Genomic DNA, 20,090 nt, shown 5'->3' with positions numbered 1-20,090 from the left:
TTTTGCCATCAGTGAGATCTGGCTTCAAAACTTTCCTCGGTTACCAGTGACTTCTCAGATTACTTAACCTCTCTAAACTCATTTCTTCATGTGTAAAACAGGCACAGAAAAACTTATAAAAATTTAAATGAAACAGTATTTGTAAAAGTAGAATTTCCACCACAGTTTCCTTTCCACTTTAGTAATTCCTATATGCCTCCTCCCATCTCCTTCAACTGGAGACATACATTCTAACCTGTTACATATACTTCTGTCAGCCCTTACCTCAGGTTACTGCTATTACAAACAGGACACACGAGGCATATTTTAATTTTTTCCTCCAAAACTAATATGAAGCTGTCTACAGACAACCAGCTGAAAACACACCAGTGCCTGGATTCATAAAAACCTCTTTGGGACAGAATGTTTTTAAACTCTCAGGTCCTGATTCCAGTAGAGCAATGGCTCTCGAACTTCAGAGAGATAAGAATTACTAGGGAGTTCATTTAAAATACAAACCCCATCTCCCACCAGCAATTTCATAATTTATCCAGGAAAGGATCCTCAATGGCCCCTAAAATCAGGAGGTAAAAGGTTGTCACAAAACAGGCCATCAACCCTTGCCAGAGCCTTACCCCACAAGTTAGTTACTGACTGCAAGGGGGAAAATGTACCTTCATACAGAAAAATCTGGCAGCCAGATCCTTAACCAAGAGATAAAACTCAGTGTCACTAATAGCAGGATGAACCAGCTTATCATGTGATATGATGCAAATGTAAGTAAAAAGCAGTACTTTTGATAACAATATGCAGCCTGAACGTAATCAAGCCCCTAGACACACCCTCAAGTTTACCCAGGACACAGAAGGCAGGTGACACTTGGAGGAAACCACCAGGCAATCCAAAACAGGGAACATACAGAACTGGCCCAGACTCCGCAAAAGTCAACATCGTGAAGAAAAGACAAATTTTAGCTTCGTTCTAGAGTTAAAGAAACATAAAAGCAATGCTGATTAAGCAATTTTGATTAATCCCTGTTGGCGGGGGCAGGGGGGTTATGAAAGACACTGCTGGGGACAAACGAGCAAATACGAATATGAAGCAGCTATTAGGTGATTTTCTAGAATTACAGACTAAGTATGGGACTATCGTTCATTTTCTTAGATGGGATAATAGTATTGTAGCTGTGCAGGATTATTCTCACCACTTAGCATGTGAGAAGAAGTATGGAGAGGTGCAATCTCACAATATATGTTAAACGCACATATATGAAGCTATCTATATCAAGTACAGAATCCAGGTAGATGGCAACAGGTGTTCAATACTCTTCTCTTTCAGTTTCCCCGTGTGCTTAAAAGTTACCACAATAAAGACTGAGCAAAAATATATTCGCTGGTTCAACTCCCTGAGGTTCTGATTCCTTAAGCCCATAGCAGACTCACAAATCCACATTCTCAGACGCCCTGGCCCATCCTAATACAAGCGCTTCTCTGACCACTCCAAGAAACACAGCCGAGGTGAGAAAGCGGAGCCAGTCAGCTGTCTGGAAGGGCCTGGGTTCCAAATTCCCTGCCGGCTCTAACTTAGCAGGTTTCCGGAGCCGGGGATCTGGTGTCTTCCTCACTTCTGCCACCGTTCTTCACGTGTGCAGTATGTTTAAGATGGAATGAAAAGGGGGCATATTGGTGAAAGAGAGACTTTCTATTTCATGTACCTGTGATTCTTTGAGAGCATCTGGCCAGGACAAACAAGAACTAGCATCCCCACCTCCCTTCCAAGGGTGCTGTGAGGCCAAGTGATGTGGCTACCTTCCTGTGAACTGAATAATCAAATTTCTTCCTAGAAATGAGTGAGGAACACACAATCTATGCTCTGTAAAGTAATGACCAAGATAAAACAGAAACAGCCTCCTCACAATTCAAAAGAGAAAAGGCCAAAATACTGCATTCAAAACAAAAGTTACTTTAAAAACCACTAGTTTGATACTTCAGGATAAAAGCAATACACACAAAGAAATTTTTGTTAGCAATATGCAAAATACTGAAGGATACTGTGGTTTGTTTTAAAGTATATTAAAATAATGCAGTATACCAAGATCTACCCACATCAGACGTACAGAAAAGGAAAACCTACGATCGACTTGTGTGTACAAGGCATTAACGTCTTAGAACAATATTCGCTGACTCCTCCAAGCAAACCCCATCTTCCCCCAAAATTCAACTTAAACCAAAAAAGTATCTATATCTTAATAAAATACAAAACACAAACAAATTCACTTGGAATCATTTCCTAAAACAGCTCACAACTGACAAGGAAGCTAGCATTTAAAAATGTTTTTTACAAACACTAACTTCTTAAAGCTAGAAAATACATATCAAACGATAAATTGCAGTAGGTGATTTGAGGTTCTTCCCCAGTTAGAAATGAATCTTGGTTGAAAAAAAAAAGAACTCAGAAAAGCCTGCGAAAGATATAACTTAGATATATGCACTGCTTTAGCTTAATCTAACAGTAAGAAAACTTAAAAGATTATAAAAGGACACTTTAAAATAATTTTAGCTGAAATTGCAAATACAAAAAAGTAGCTAATAAACCAGCATAACAAGTTGCTCAGGAAGTCTTATCCACTATGAACATCAACATTAGCTAGCAATACATATAACATGCCTCTATAAAGTAGCAAAGTGATTAAAAAATAATGAAAAAAATTAAGTCAACATAAAACATGATAGGACTTCAAAGCAGCTCTGGGAAACATACACATTTTTTAATATTTTCATTGTTCAAACTACAGTCTGAAATTCCTTGTTTAAAACTTCAGAGTGCTAATACCTATAGCGTAACACACTTTCTAAAACTGAGGGAACCTTAAAGATCAATCAATTTAACTCCTTACTTGATAAATATAACGTAAGGAAATTGAGACCAGAAATCTTTTTGTAACCTGCAGAATGATAAACTGACTTCTTAACCCCAATGTTTCCCTCAATGCTTAATACTATGCTATGTCTTGTGTGTACATGTTTTGTTTTTGTGTTTTTGAAGTATCTCCAGTTGTGGTAAATAGTGGATTGTCTTCAGGCAAAAATCAGAAGTCACTAAACTTTTGAAATGAGGCTGTATTTTCAAGATTAAAAAAATAATAATGCTTGCAGAGCCAAATAAGAAATTCAGAATTTCTCACTAGAAGAAACTAGGTAACTAGAGTAACAGCAGGAGTAAACTAAAGTTTTCACCACAAACCTGTCTGCAGAAAGCAAGCTGCAAAGCAACCTGGTCCAAGGGGAAAATTGCAACATTTGAGGCACGGTTTCTTTTTGCATCCCGCCTACTCTTTCCCACACTCTAGAATGCATCCATCCCATAACCCTAACTAATTGATCTTATGAATACAGTCTGCAAAATCAAAGCAACCGGTGATAAAAGGCAGAAATGAACTGCTTGTGATTTCTGACATGTGTCTACTACATTTCCAGAATGTTAGTCTGCTGTAATATAAATTTTGATGTTTTGTTTCTAGATCATTCTGGAAATACTATCCGTCATCACTGGCTGCAATTTTACTCAAAGTGTGCCATTTTTTCATCACCTTCACTTGAAAATTCACCATAAATGTCAAGCGTTTACTGTTTCTGTTCACTTAAAAATGAGAAATAATCTTCAGAGACGCTCTCTTTGTAGTCACTCTCCTTTTAGGAAGTAGCTCTTTATCTAAATATAACTCTTCTTACTCTCACAACTAATCATGTATTTCTATGAATTTTTTCCCTCAGGTGGGGAGGGAGAGGCAAAGGAAATAACTAGATGAGACAATCTGATGTTGTTAAATTTGTCCCTTTTTTCCTTGATAGTATCAAAAAATTCGCTCACTGTAAGATTATAATATTATCCTACATTTTCTTCTAGTGTTTTTACAGCTTAACATTTTATGTTTACACTTCTAAATCTTTTAGAATTTTTGTTTCTGTAAAAACAGAGATCAATTCTTCCTCAACTGGCTAGTCAATTATCACTTGTTAGGTAATCTTTTTTCCCTTCACTTATTAGAAATGCTGCCTTGACTACCTACCAAATTCCCACAAACGTGTCAATTTATTTCTCTCTTTACTCTGCTTCACTACTGATTTGCTTAATTCCTCTACCAGTGGCACAATGTTCTAATTATTGACACTTTATAGCATATTCACTTTTTGATAGTGTAAGTCTCAAAATTTTTCTTTTTCCAGGTTTCTTTTTTTGACTACTCAAACACATTACTTTTCTCAGATCAATTTTTCCCAAGTTTCTCTTCAAAAAATCCCACTGAGTTTCTTTTGAACCATAATTCCATTAAATTTATGGACAAAATGAAAAAAAAGATATTTTTACAATACTGACATTCCCACCCAGTAATAAGCAGACTATGTAAAGCCCCCTAAACACACACACACACACAAAATCTTTTAACATGACAATGACTGGTAATCATCCTGGACCCACAAGAATGAATTTTCTTATTTGTAAGGTAACATTTCCGCTCACAAATCACAAAATCCTAGAGCTAGAGGGACATTACCGATCACTCAGTCCAACACCTCTTGGAATCCTGGCTATGTTTACCTCAAGCCTACTTAAGAGAATCATTTCAAAATTAATTTCCCTTTTACATGCAACACAATCATAAAAGTGCTATTTGAATTACATAAAAGGCAAAGAAGGAGGCTACATTTATTGAAGAATGCTTTGAATTTAGGAATCCTTTTAGAATAAGATCCATACTTAGGCTCCAAGGAAAAAACATTGAGTACTTTAAGTGCACATACTTGAGACAGCCTCAAGTACTGTACTTAGACACTCATGTTTCCAAGGTAAACTCATTTTGTTATGGTGTTGTCCAGGAACCAGACTTCCCAGTACCAAATCATTCCATTCCCAACTGTTCCATCTTATTTATTAAGAACACAAATCCAATAACAATCTCCAAATGGAGTAAGCCTGAAACCCAATTCTAAAAGTGCTTCTCAAGCCCATTTGATCGCCTGTGGAGCTTAAAAACAAGACTGCCTGGGTCTCACCCAGAGATTCTTCCTTAGCAGGACCAGCAATGCTCAGGCATTTTTTTGTTTAAGTTGTAGTAGGTCCTATCCTCAGCCAGAGTTAAGAACCACTGTTCTAAAATACTCAACAAGAACAAAGCCCCACAATATTCCAAGCATCCCTACATGGGGTGGGGGGAAAGGGAAAAGGGAATAAAAGTTAGAAATTTTTAAAATCTTCACCAGCCCAGCAACATTTGCTGCTGATTATACAGAGAGCTGTGTTCCTATATTAATCCAAGGACTTGAAACAGGAAAAAATGCTAAAACAAAGCTTTAGATTGCTCCCAGGTTGATGATCCCATTATGGTAGGTGAAACACCGTTTTCTTTTTTCTCCCTGGAAGGCAACCCTCCACTCCACCACATATACCAAGATAAAAAACAGCTGACATTCACTTTAAAAGCGTCAAGTAAAATTGAGACTTTAAGAAAAAATTTTAAAACATATCCATAAAAATAAACAAAAAGGGGGATTAATGATTTGGCTGCGACATCATGCCATGACATTACATGAAATTTCAAAGAACTGTTGCTTCTTGACTGCACTGAGCTGCCAACACACTAAGCACCCTCTGAAAGTAGCACAAAAGCAAAGAAAGACCGATTCGCTGAAGGAAAAACTTAGACACAAAAATGCAACATGTATACTAAACCAAACTGTTCCTAAGATCCAACCCTCCAAGAAAATGATCTCACTTTCTAATAACAACACACTGTACTAAACCGAAGCCCGGTGTGACTCCTTCTCCTGGTATCAGTGACTCATATACCTGCTGTCCCTGGGAAAAGCACCTGCAGAATAGAGCACGTAAGCTGGACAGTAAGTTTCACGTCAAGGCGCTAGTGAAGGTAAAGCATGCACTCAGCAGAACTCGACCACACGCCGATGCTCCGCAAGGCGTGGTTCATGAAACCAAATCACCCTACCGGCAACTACTCTTTCATAGTCCAATTCTGGCCCAGACAAAAGTATTTTCTTACAATCTGTGAAGCCATTTGGTAAAAGAGATGTCAGGTATTTTCCATCTTGAAGGGAAGTTTACCACCTCACTGTCAAGAGGAATTACTTTTCCTTAAATTAGCACTGTGCTTTTGTCCAAGCAAGAGTCAAATAATTTTACATTAAAAAAAAAACGTGAAGAGACATACTCTGTGATTTAATGGAATCAGTTTTGACAACATAATAACTTCATTGACATCTTTTCTTAGAAATGTGGTCCAAACCAAATTCCTAGACTTTAACCCTTATGTCACATGACCACATGGAACAACAAAATTTGAGTAGCAAACATGATTAAGGGAACAAATGTAACCCTAAAAAATCTGAGAAAAAGCTGAGACGTTGTCTGTTTACACACACTGACAAGTTTGCCAAGAGATTAAAATAAGGAAAGAATAAACACCTTTCTCCAAAGCTCTTATGATTTCCATGCAAGCCACATGCCTAACAGGTATTAAAGAGCAAATTCTGCTCCAGGAGTATTTCAAGCAAAACAAGCTTACCGAAAAAAATGGAAACAAAAAAGTAAAACCCTTCAGTAAATATTTCTTTTGAAGTACAGTGTGTTGGAATAAATAACTTAGCTGAATTAGCATGTCTTTTAATATCTTAACTTTATGAAATATTTAGATACATATTCCAATTTTCAAAGACCAAAAATTCAGACATAGTAAAATCACAGGCATCATTTCAAAAAGAACATATATATATATACACACCACCGTAGACCCTGAAAGCTCAGTAAAAATCTGAGTAATACACTATCCTGTTTCAAACAATTATAAAAGCTAAATTTATACCTAAAATGTCCTTTCAGTTTGTCTCACAATCTGGACTTCTACTTTGCCAAATACAGTTAAGGTTTAGGTCAATGGGGGGAAATTATTCTGCCTAAAAATTTTGTGAAACAGAACTTCAATTTCAGTATGTCCCAAAAGCTTACTACTAAGAAACATCTAGAATGGATTACACCTGAAACAATTCTTTCAGGACTTTTAACCTGACACCAAGGTTTTGACTGCCCACATGTAAGAGTCTAAGACGTGGAGAGAGAGAGGTTCCGCTTGTTCAGTAGAAGACTATTAATTACATGCCGTTAACTTTTATTACTATTTCAAAATCTCTCTCTTTCTCATACTTTTTGTCCCTCTTGCCCTCATTCTTTATATCTTAACCTGCAAGTAACCAAAAAAGGCATCCCGCTCATCAAACACACTACCTTTGATTCAGTATGGACTGGGGTGTTTTTAGACTTAGATTTCAAATTCAAAACATATTTCAAAAATTTCCTTGACTCCAAATTATGCTCATACTAGATAGATAAAAGTTAACCAATCTTTTTTTTTTTTTAATTTCATTCCCCCTCTTGTTATCAACCTATCAGCAGGAAACAAATTAGCTGCAGACAAACAGAGCTGAGGGGGGGGAAAGGCTGCTTGGCTCAGTCTAGGAACACCAGTGAACAATCCTGAGAGCGCCAGGAAAATCAAGAACCACTCACATGTCCCCTATCCCGAATCTGCATGTAAATTTTGCAGAACAAAGTTCTTGAATTCACTTTCACAATTTGACTTAATTCAATCCTGTGCCTTCTGAAACGTTTTTAGTAAGACTTCTGTATAGAGGTCTGGACAAACAATTCAAAAGACAGTGAACTTAACCTGAGTACATCTCAGTAAACTGAAATCCAGAGCACCTAAAATCTCCCTAGGCATAGGAGCCTGAGTCTAGGCAAAATGTCTTCTCACAGAAGCCATGTACCTGAAGAGCTCCGTGTGATTTCTCTTCATAAGATTTTTCCTCTTGCAAATACTCTTACCCACAACTCAGTTTCCAGAACACACTCAAGCTGATTTAAGTTGGAGGGCACAGATTTACCAAGGTTTTAACGGGATCATTTCCTTAGTTTAGCCAGTTAAGGCTAGTAAAAAACCCAAAAAACAAAAAAACACCTGCAAGTGGTTTGAGGGATTCACCTGGCACACGGAAAATTTACAAAAGCAGGGGAGGGCCACAAGGCCACGCTCCGGGCTTGTGTAAACATAAATCACCTGCGCACTGGTCTGGCTACCAAAATCAGTGCTCCACCAGAACTGGTGACCAGGTGGCTAAGTGATTTTCTGGAAGTGAGTTAAAAACAAACGCTTACGCCTATCACATACAATTTTACCTGTCACTAAGGAAAGGGCACGTCTAAAACAGCAAAAAAAAAAAAGTCATTTTCCTTCAAGGAGAGCAGCGGTTTGGAGTCATTTGCAGGGGATGGGATTGCAGGAAGGGGGGGAGGGGGCGTGGAATAAAGGAGCGCTAAAAGGAGAGGCAGCCAGGGGTTCTGCACAGGGCCCCACACAGGCCACTGCGGAGGAAAGACCGGGAAAGAGGGGAAGATGTCTCACCGGGGGACAAAACCGAGTGCAAACCGGCTGGAAGAAGGAAGGTTCCCCCCAGGAGGCGAGCTAGGGTGCAGATAAAAAGCGCTAGCGGCTGGTTACCTTGGGAGACAGGGTAAAGGGACCATGAGAATATAAAGATCCAGAGAGATGGAGGGGAAGGAAAGGATGAGGCAGGGTCTCCGCTAAGTGCGAACCAGGGATGAAGACACACAAACCGGGTCTCGGGCCTCCCTGGGCCAAAAGGCGTGGCCAGGGATCGAGAGCGAAGGATGGTCTTTTTGAGACGCCAGGGGAAGTGCGTGGCAAACCCCTCTTTTAAGACCCCGGGCCAGGCCCGTCCGAGGGGCCCACCTGCGGGGCACCTCGAGGGCGGAGCGCACTCCGGAGGGCTCTGGCCTCGCCCGCGGGGCCCTCTGCAGGGCTGGCTGGCCAGGCCCCCGCCCCCACCCCCGCAGTGCTCTTACCTCCACACCTGCCCCATCTGCAGCAGGTGGATGACCGACTGCCAGATCCACACGGAGAGGCGGCACAGGCGCTGCGCCCCTGGCGTGGCCGAGACCCCCACGCCGTGGCCGTAAGTGGCCCCCATCATGGGGGGGCCCCGGCTGGTGAGCCCCTCCACGGCGCCCAGCCCGCCGCCCGTGTAGTCCTGCACGAACCAGCGGAAGCTCAGGCTCTGCACCAGCAGCGACGGCACCAGCACGAAGAAGAGGGTCAGCCCGAAGTAGCCGTAGTCCCCCTTGCGGTAGTAGTCGAGGGCCAGCCACAGGTCGGTGCCCACGTCCCCGAAGAAGACCAGTAGCGCCAGCACGATCCACAGGCAGTCGAGCCACGGCCGCTCCACCTGCGGCGGCTGCGGCCGCTCGGCCGAGGGCGTCGGGCGGCCGGCGTCCGCGGGCGGCTGCAGCGGCTGGTCCCCCCCGTCGGCGGCGGCGGCGCTGCGGCGCGGCTTCCTGCCCAGGAGGGAGCGCAGGCAGGCGGAGCGGCAGCCCCAGTAGCACGAGGAGGTGTTGCAGCAGTGGCAGATGTGCAGCGAGCTGCTCTCGCCAGGCTCGCTGCCGTCGCCGCCGCCGCCGCAGCCGCCTCCCCCGGGCTCCCCGTCCTCCTCGCCGCCGCTGCCCACCGCCTCGTCCAGGTTGTGCAGCTGGGCGAAGCCCACCCCCACGCCACCGCCATCGGATTTCGCCGCCATCTTGACTCTCTTCCCAGCTCCGGAGGTTGGGGGGGGAGGGACGGGTGGGGGGGGAAGAAGGCAGGGAACGGGGAGGGGGGGGAAACGAATGGAGAGGAAGGGGGGCGGGGAGGAAGCGGGGGAGCAAACGAACGAGGGGGGAGTGGGCCAGGGAACCCCCTCCGCTTCCGGGTAGTTGGCGTCACTTCCGGGCGAGCCCCCCAATCGCACGGCGCCCGCAGCTCCCCAGCCCTACCCTCCCGGCCAAGATGGCCGCCCTCCTGTGCCTCAGCTGCTGGGCGGGGGGCCGGGGGGTTCACCCCGCCAGGGCTCCCCTTCCCCTCTTCCGTTGACCCCGAAACCCATCAGGTTGACCCCTCGGCGTTTCTGAATCCCGCTGAGCCGAGTGAGGCGGTCCAAAGTGATCCCTGGAAGGGGCAGTGCCAGACGTTTTGGGGTCCCCTTCCTCAGCGTCGCAGCTCACAGCTTTCCTCCTGGAGAAACGCCCCCTAACACCCTCCCGGCTGCTGACTGAGGGGCGGGACCTCTGAGGGAAGGGGCGGAGCTAGTGCAAAGCAGGTGATTACGTGTCACTTCCGGGAGATAGGATGACCTCATTGTGTAGTTAAACACCCCACCATCAAAATGGCTGTGTCTCACCTCTTTGGCTGTTTGTTCTTTTCTTCTTTTCTTTTAAATTTCTCTTATTCTTTTCTTATTTTGAGGGTCTTTAGAAACTGCTTTGAAGTCAATTTAGAGTCCCACACACTACTTACTTATTCTCACTTCTATTTAGACAGCTCTCTCCTTTTTTACCTCTCTTGACCTCCTGATTTTTTTTTTTTTGTCACTGACAACTTTACTATCTTTTACAGTAAAGCTTCCACCATTCTCTTAAGAAGAGTCCAGGCAAAATCCAGTTAAAAATCAATCTGCGTCTTGAATGTTAGAGCAATGATTGAATTGGCATATTGTGACCTTGAGTGTATTTTCTTCACCATTGAAATTGTATTTCTATCCACTTTTTTTAAAGCATGCAGTTCTTAAATTCTGTGACGTTAATTTGGAAAATTCAGAAATACTCAGAGTTTAAGCTGTGTCAATTGCTTGTTCAAGCTATTTGAATGTGTGAAAATTGCCTTTTAGAATTTTCTGGTGCCAAGGCTCTGTCAGTAAACATGGTTTTAAAAAGTGAAAATGTTATCAATGTGCTATATCATTAAAATAGGTGCAGGGTACACTATTTCATCTTAACTAACAATTTACAAAAGTGTAGCATCACTGAATGGATTTGAATTACAATGATCTTCCAGTGAAAGTACATTTGAAGCCAGACAGAGCAAGCTACATGGCCACAGTTGTTACTGGTCAGGTGAAAGGAACATTTCCAACTTAAAAAAAAACAATAATAATGAATTATGCTGATTCACATACCTTGTAAAGTTGCATAGATCATTCACTTTCAGTTTTTGGTATCTCCCCTTTCATTTTTATTTCTTAATAACAGGAATACTGGGCTTAGTGATTAAGAAGGTACAAAATAGGTTTGAGTTCCAGTGACATCATTTGTCAGTTTTATGGCTTTGGGCAAATCCAGATTGAGCCTCAGTTCTCATGTAAAATGAGAATATTAGTATCTGCCCTACCCTCCTCTGCGACTTGTTGTGAGAAGCTCCCTTGTAGGTTTATTGGATGCTTTCTGAGTCATACAGAGATATAAAAATTACAAAGAATGATCTATATCCAAGTTGAGGCCTCTGATCTAATCCCTGTGACTTTACTCTCTTGTTTTCCCATCCAGCCTGCTTTACTATCATCAGACTAAGAAGCCTAAAATTCTATCATGCTATTATTGCATAACCATTCTATCATAGTATTGTGAAAACATGTAATGGCTCACTACTGACCATGGTACCAAATCCAAGCTACACCCCTTAGATTTAAGATCTTCCATAATCTTGTTCCCAACCTACATAGTTAAAATATAATCTCCACTGTTGAACAGAACACACCCTTCATAGGAAAATGTCCTCATTGTCCACATATATCTGCCTCATTCCTGCACTGGAGCTTCTGATTTTGTGGTGGTGGTGGTGGTGGTGGTGGTGGTAGTGGTTGTTTTAATTCAGAAAATCTATTCACCTCCACTTTGTCTATCATTCAATTCAAAAATTCAAATCAATAAACTTTTAATGAAGGCCTACTAGGAAGAAGGTATCATGCTAGCAATGGCTCAAAATCACTCTCATCTTTCAATTTGTGTTTTAAATCCCACCTTCTTCTGCAAAAGTGTCCTTGATTATTCCAACACAGAATGATACCTTCTTCCTCTGCAGTCTTGTAACATTTAGAATCTCCAGCACAAATTTTAATTAATTTATACACAGTCTTACATTCTCTTAAGTTCCTGTAATGTCTTAAAAAAAACACAGCCACAAGGAACCATCATTTCACCCAATCTCTCATTTTAAAAAGAATCTGAGACTCACATATTGAAGCAATTTTTATTTGTATTTACTATGTATTAAGCACTTTGCCCATGCCCGAGGAATCCAGTGATAAACCAAGTCTTTAGAACTCCCAGAAAAGGAAGTAGACATGTGCCAAGATGAGGATGTAACAGGTGCAGAGGCAGGGACATGAAGGAGTACTGGGGCTCATTAAACTCTTCAGCATGTCCACAGCATTGGATGCAAGGAGAAGTGTGAAAGGAAAGGAAGATGGTAAGTGTAGACTGGGGCCAATTTTTGGAGATACATAAATGTCAGACTTAAGACTTTGAAGTTGATCCTGTAGGCAGTGGGAAATCATCAGAGACTTGGATTCAGGGAGGTGGCAAAATTAAGTTTTTGTTTTAGACAAATAGCTTTGATGGAAGTATAGAAGTTAAAGAAAATGTTAACAACATATGGGTGTCCTAAGCTAACTAATTAACTAGCATCCCTCTAAGCCAGTATTTTTTTTGGTTCAACATTTATGATTGAAGACAAGGAGAAACTAGTATTCTTTTTGATAAAAATCATATTCAGAAACAGATGAATTTTTTCTAGCCAAAACAGAATCAATTGTCTTTTTAAAAATTGGGAAAACAATTCCTTTCTTTTATATAGATCTCTTGCATTCATCAGTTCTATTTTATGATTTTCCAAGCTAAAGAACTTTGAGGGAGCATATTAAATGATTTAAATTTTAGATCCTAAAATAAGTCACTTTTTCCAAATAGGCAGCGCTACGCAATGCATTATTTGGTTTTAAAATCTCAGTGGACTGCCAACTTTTGGTTAATTATAATTACACATAATCTTTGGGAAGAAACTTTAACTAAATATATATGCCTGAATAGGATTTTCTTTTTCCTACCCCAAATCACTGTCTAGTTAGGCATATGTAGTGAGCAGACCCTAAGAGGACTTTCAGTGATTCATCTCCTGGTGTTCACACCTTTGTGTAATCTCCTCCCTTTGAATGTGGCTTGGAATTGCAACTTGCTTCTAACCCATAGAATATGGAAGAGGTGACAATATGTCATTATCCTGGATTTCATTACATTATAGAAGATTCCATCTCAACAGGCTGAAGCTAGAACTGCCCCCTCCCTTGTGGTCTGGATATTGGAGAAGCCCATGTGGCAAGGTGACCTCTAGGATGAAGAAGCAGCCTCCTGCCAATAGCTACCAAGAAACTAGAGCCCTCAGTGATACAACCACAAGGAAATGAATCCTGCCAGCAGCCTGAGCTTGGCAGCAGATTCTTCCCCGGTCAAGCCTCCAGATGAGAATGCAGCCCAGCCAATGCCTTTATTACAGCCTTGTAAGAGCTAAGCGGAGGACCCAGCCAAGTTGTGCCTAAATTCCTGCCGCGCAGAAATTGTGAGATAATAAATGTGTGTTGTTTTAAGCTGTTCAGTTTGTGGTAATTTGTTACAGAACAATAGAAAACTAATACAGCATGTAAATGGAATCAGTTCACATTTTGCTAGTTATTGAGAGTTCTATACAAGTTCAATTAATTGGTATCATATTTCTAATTGATTCAAATATGTTCATGCCTCTTATAGACTGAATTCCCCCACCCATAGCTGCCTTACCGGCCTGCCCCTTCATCCAGCTGCTAATTCAAACTTGGGTGCAAATGGAGCCAGAGAGACAAGTGGAGGGGCTGCTGTTGTGGTCTAGGTGAATGTCTCAGGCCTGAGAGTCAGCTGTGGCATCTGGAAGGAGAACAGGAGATAGATGCAATAAACAACTTGGAGTCTTATTTCATGTTTGGACAAAAGCATTATCCTGCGTATCTGGAGTATTGTGGTTGTAATTGTTGCTCAGAATAATGGTCCTAAGGAAGGACTGGTGGGCATCAAAGAAACACTGATACAGAAGCTTCAACAGTATTTTTAACATTGTAGTTCTTGAGAGGTGGGCTGACAGTGCCTCATTTATTATTATGCTTTATATATGTATGTCCTATAGGTTTTTTGTTTGTATCAGTGCACATTAAAAAATATAAATACATTAAGATTGTTAACCTGTTTCTCTCATAAGAGGACTGGCTATTCGAAGGAGTGGAATATCACTTAAACACAAACTCTGCTAACCAGAATATCACACTCCCTGAGGACATAATTCATTGAGATTGTTTTTATTTCCCATCTTTCCTCGCATAGGTAGAATAAGAACAAGGAAAGAGTAAGAAGCAAAACAAACCAGGATGAGAAGACAGGAAAGGAAAAAACCAACTGAGAAACTCCTTTTTATGCTGCTAAAACAGGGAAGGGAAAGAAGAAAGGCTGAGCTTGGTGGGAGGAGCAGACAGAAGAGAGAAAACACAGTCTTATATGTAACGGAGACAAAAATAATTTACGCGCTGCATGCAAATCAGGTACTGTGAGGCTGAGCCAGGCACAGAGTGGGCTTTGGGGCCCACTCACAAGCTCTTCCAGGCATGCAGCTTCCAACACAGCAGACACTGAGTAACAGGCACAGCAATTGTCAGCAGCATCTTCTGCTGTACAGGACATAGAGCTCCCTCCTCATCGCAACATTTCCACCAGTTTTCATGGGGCCAAGTACTATGCGCATTGCAGTGCAGGATACAAGGCTGAGGAAGACACTGCTCGATCCTCCGAGGGCCTTCAGAGTAAGGAAGAGTCAGAAGACAGGAAAAATAACAACTTTCTAATTGAGGGATCCAAAGAGCTGAATTGGGCAGGCAGACATTGTTTTGTTGGGCAACTATAGTGTGTGTGTTTGTGTGTGTGTGTGTGAATCTAAAAGCCTTCATGCTTTCTCTACGCTGACCCAGTTCCCACCTTTCCCCAACGTCTTCACCACGACAGCTCACACATTTACTCACCTGCTTCGTCCCTGCAGGTCTCTGAGTTTGCCTCCCTCTTATGTAAGTGAATACATTTGATTCTTGAGTTGTTGTCACTTTTCTATCACCTTCTTGCATGATAGTGGCTAACACAGTGATATCCTTGACTAGACCAAACAAGCCCTTTTCAAACTAACAGTTGTCACCTCCAGTTTGTGTGCTTTCTCTTCGCTAACATTGCTTCCTTTGTTCCCAAAACTATGCACTGCACTGATAGTTCTAATAATTCTTCAAGAATAATTCCGAGCTCCTTTTCTTGATCTGTGTGTTAGAGGATTATTTTCTGCCTAGGCACAACATTGGACTGGCCTCCTTGCTCCCTATTAGCTATTAGTTTGTCTTCATTGAATTACACTTGCCATCTGCTGGTAGAACCTCAGGAGTCTCCAAGCCTTCTCCATCGCTCTCACCATTTATTGCTAGTTTATTCTGCCTTCTATCAGCTGAGTCAGCTGCAAACGAGGGGATCTGGTTTCCAATTCCTTCTCCCAAGTCTAATCTTTATAGTGGAAGTTCTTTGTGAAGATTTCCGGTTGTTGGGGGTGGGGGACAGCAGAATATATATATATAGTTTTGAACACTTAACACAAAATTCAGTATCACCAAGCTTTCTGAGGAAAAAAGAAAGAAAGTGAGAAAAGTACTAAGTGACTCTGAACAACTTCACAATGGGTCATAAAATAATGAGCTCCAAGAGGATATATTAAAAAAAAGGAATAATAAATTGAAATAAAAACATATCCCTCAAAATGTAATGCAGCAAAGCCAACATGAAACAAAGGGGCGTGGGTAATAAGTTTGAATCACAGAGCTCACATTTAGGCGGGGAATGTGTTGTTTTATTCTCCATTAAACAATTGAGTTTCTATTCCAAACCCTAATCCTGCAAAATCGGCAGGACTTCAGCCTCAGTCATCCTGGAGTGATCTCCCAGACATGTCATAACGTCCTGAAGTCACACACAGAGTCAGGGTGTATTAGGTGGTTTAGGCTGTCATAACAAAACGCCACAGACTGCGTGGCTTCAACAGTAAAAGATTTATTTCTCACAGTTCTGGAGGCTAGAAGTTTGAGATGAAAGTGTCAAAAGGGTTGGTTTCCCCCGAGGAACTCCCTCCTTGGCGTGTAGATGGTTGTCTCCCTGATGTGTCTTCTCAAGTCTTCCCTCTGTGCATGTCTGTGTCCTTATCTCCTCTTCTTATAAGGACTCCGTTAGGGTTGGATTAAGGCTTACCAATATGATCTTATTTTACCTTAAATACCTTTTTAATACCTTATCTCCAAACACAGTCACTCTTTGAGACACTGGGGGTTAAGTTTCAACATATAAATGCTGGACGTTGGGGGACAGAACTCAGCCCATAACAGCCTGGAATGGGGTGACTTCCCCTGGACATCAGCCAGTCTTCCATACAACGATAAAAAGCCTTGTCTCTGGCCAGAAGTACCAGGTACACTCAGGCCAACGGCTTTCAAACAGTGCTGGGGTATCAGTCTGGGTCCATACGGCTAGGATCCCCTAGGACCTTGGTCTCTCATCCCAAGCACATCTTGCGTCACGGGAGACCACCCCTCCCCAAACCCCATGGTAATGAGAGAGGAGCCTCTGCTATTCCAATATCCCAGTCCTTGCTTCTGTCATCCAAATGGAAAGTTCTTCCTTTTGGTTTTGGGAAGACCTTCCCTACCCCAGACTCTCATCCTTAATAAATTCGACTTTTTGAAACAAAAACCTGGAGATCTGGCAGACTCTACTTCCTGCCTGCCTCTGCCTTCCCTTGGGTGATAAAGAATCTGCTTGAATCAAAAGAAACAAACAAGGGGGGAGGGTATAGCTCAGTGGTAGAGTGCATGCTTAGCACACACGAGGTCCTGGGTTCAATCCCTAGTGCGTCCATTAAATAATTAAACAAACCTAATAATCTCCCCCACCAAAATAAAAAAGAACTAAAAAGAGATTTAAAAAAGAAACAAAAAAAGTGGACAAAATTAAGATTTCAAATTACTGTTTAGTTATATATAATTAATACATGTACCCATGAGTATTTGTACTTTTTCTAGTTCCAGTGTTCTAAGAGTTCCATTTAGTATTTTGTCATTGTATGACTTTTTTCAATAAAAATGACAGGGTCTTATAGAAGGGGAATATATTATTAATAAATATCATGACAAGTATTTATTGTACTTTACATTAGAGACACATGAAATACTTCTGGACCTCAGAGTATACAACACAAAGGTGCAACTAAAACCAACACAATCATTATTGCATCTGAATGTTCCTCTTTTAAAACATACTCCTTTTTCTGACTTAAAGAAAAGGATACACATTCTTTGGTTAAAAACTTGAATATCATAAAATGAAAATTATCCATCATCCTACCACTCAGAGAAGGGGCCCACTAAGTTTTAGATCTCTGTTATACATTTATACAGTCTTTATAACTAGTTGTTGTTCATCTGTTTATATATCAACTCTATGTTAGATGTTTACAATGTGTAAGGAAATCCTTGTGCTTCTGATAACTCTATAAATGCAGAACTTCTTACAACAGAGTTGACTAATGCCGTCTGGATCCAACAAGCCCCAGGTATTGGAGATGGGACAAACACTTGAGCCCACGACCCACTATGGACAGATAATGGCAGGTCTAAGACAGTGTTCCCTCCCCAAGAGGAGTCCGCTGATCCTGTGAGGCTTGAGAAGCACGGCTGTGAAGCACCGTCTCCTGCATCCACGTGCCATGGCCAATAAGAGCAAGGACTCTGAAGCAAGGTTGCCTGGCTTTGAATCCTGGTTCTACCCCCACATTTTATCTGTGTCATCTTGGACAAGTTACTTAGCCTCTCTGAGCCACAGTATCTTCACCTATACAATGGAGATGACAACTGCTTCGACGCAGGATATTGTAAGAGTTAAACGAGTTGGTACATGTGAACTTTTTGAACAGCACGTGGCACTTAGCACAGAGTAACTACTCGCTATCATTTGATTCTAATTGTGAAGCATTGTGCTCCACATGTCCTAAAACCATACAACCACACACTTTTTGTCTTCTGATCCTCAGCAAAAATGAGGATTATCAAAGGTTTGGGTCAATCAGTTGATGAAAAGGAGGCAGACAACCCACTAAATGGTTGATTGCAAGCTATAGCCTGCAAATTTTAAAATAATCATCTGTGGTGATTGTTGCATGGTTTTGAGTAGATTAACTTATTTAAAACCCACTACCTCCAGAGAAGATTTTCCCAAAGGAGAGAGGACTTAATTTCCCTTTCTCCTTTTTCTGTCTCCCACCTCCACGCTCAAAATACTTTATTTGGGGAATACAGGAAAGCAGACCCCCAAGGTTGACTAACTGCTGGAGAATTACACGTTCACTTGGGAATGGGTTTAGCAACTGGCCTGACTCTTCCAATATCCCCTCTCCATCTTTTATCCCTCTTTGTTGCACCAGATTATCCAAGTGGTAGGAAATACGTTCACCATGGTTCTCAAGTTCCAATTCCTATAGTTTGTGCCACTGGAGAAATGCTAACTGACCTCTTTCATTCTGAGTCCAAAAATCCTAGAGAAAGAACTCATTGTCTCTGTTTCCAGGTGCCCTTTTCCAGATCAATCACTGTGGTTGGGGCAGAGGGCAGAGTGAGTCAGGGAAGAACATCACAGGGTAAACCCCAGGACTGTTGGGTTCCCCAAAGAAGGGAAAACCCCATGAAAGTTCAGAACAAACAGATTTATCATTTACGCCCATGGGTGGCTGCCCAGCTGATAAGAGCATCCACTTTAGTATTCTCTATTAGAGAAATAATAAAATAGTCTTTTAACTTACTTAAATGTGCTTAAAATTGCAATCCAACTGACTTCTTAAGTGTTTAACCTCCTAAGATTCTGATTTCTGAAGTGAAAGCTAGCATTTCCCAAAGGAGAGGAGAGTTCACACAGCTGCTCTTTTTCTAGAGAAACAGAAATGGAACCCAGCTCTCAGGGCTTGTGCATTTGAAAACATCTGATTCAGGATGAAGAGTTTATGGATATGATTTGTATCTTAAAACAAAGAGGAGCTGGGAAGGGGAGTGTCTAGGGTAGGAAGGTTTTTGTTTGTCTTTTTAAAATCCATTTGCTTATGAGAAGCAGAGACAGGAAAATTCATCTCGGTTAAGAACTTGCTCTGTACCAGGCATTGGTCTAGAGGTTTAACATGTGTCACCCTCCTGAAGACAAGAAATTGGGGTGGAGGGTATAGCTCAGTGGTGGAGTGCATGCCTAGCACGCACAAGGTCCTAGGTTCAATTCCCAGTACCTCTGTTAAACAAACAAATAAAAATAAATAAATAAATAAATAAATAAATAAATAAATAAATAAACCTAAAATTACCTCCCCTCTTAAGAAAAAAGAGGAAAGAAAAAAAAAAAAAACCAGACTCACATAGAAAACAAACTTATGGTTACGAGGAGAACAGGGTGGGAAGGGATAAATTGGGAGTTTGAGATTTGCAGATATAAACTATATGTAAAATAGATAAACAACACGTTAATACTGTACAGCACAGGGAACTATATTCAATATCTTGTAGTAACTTATGGTTAAAAAGAATATGAGAATGAATATATGTATGTTCCTATATGGCTGAAGTAGTGTGCTGTACACCAGAAATTGACACATTGTAAACTGACTATACTTCAGTAAAAATACATTTAAAAAAAAAGAAATCTGAAAAAAAAAAAAAAAGAAAGAAAGGAAATTGTCCCCATTATGCCTTTGAGGAAACTTAGATGCAGAGAAGTTAAGTGAGTCCCCCAAGTTAGCAGCCAACAAGTGGTGACGGTGGGGTTTCAATTTGAGTTCATCTGAAAGTTGACTGCAAGAGTTCATGCTCTTTGCAGTATACCCGGCAGAAAAGCAGAATAATAAGAGAATTGGTCTGAGTTGGGGTAAGTAATGGGGTGGAGTCCTTCGTACCACACAGGTAAACTTTCAACTTTGAAAACATAAAACATGAAGTTAATGAACTACACTTTAGCTACTTCATTTAAGGAAATTATCAGAATCACCTTTATTGTCCAATGGAAAAAGGAAGACATTGTGTCAGGGAGGA

General features: G+C 41.3%; 1 protein-coding gene across 1 annotated transcript in view; it reads right to left on the bottom strand.

The window, feature by feature from the left end:
* XKR6 (XK related 6) overlaps positions 1-10,134 on the bottom strand; it is a 223,019-nt gene extending 212,885 nt beyond the window's left edge. The window contains exon 1 of the mRNA XM_072952590.1: positions 8,914-10,134. Within this exon, the coding sequence (XP_072808691.1) occupies positions 8,914-9,641 (728 nt within the window). The 5' untranslated portion in view covers positions 9,642-10,134. The remainder of the gene's footprint in view (positions 1-8,913) is intronic.
* Positions 10,135-20,090: the final 9,956 nt, after the last annotated feature.

The sequence above is a fragment of the Vicugna pacos genome, chromosome 31 (genome assembly GCF_048564905.1).
Source record: "Vicugna pacos chromosome 31, VicPac4, whole genome shotgun sequence".
Classification (NCBI taxonomy): Eukaryota; Metazoa; Chordata; class Mammalia; order Artiodactyla; family Camelidae; genus Vicugna; species Vicugna pacos.
Note: the sequence above shows the minus strand (reverse complement) of the source record. Positions and strands in the feature narration are given on the sequence as shown.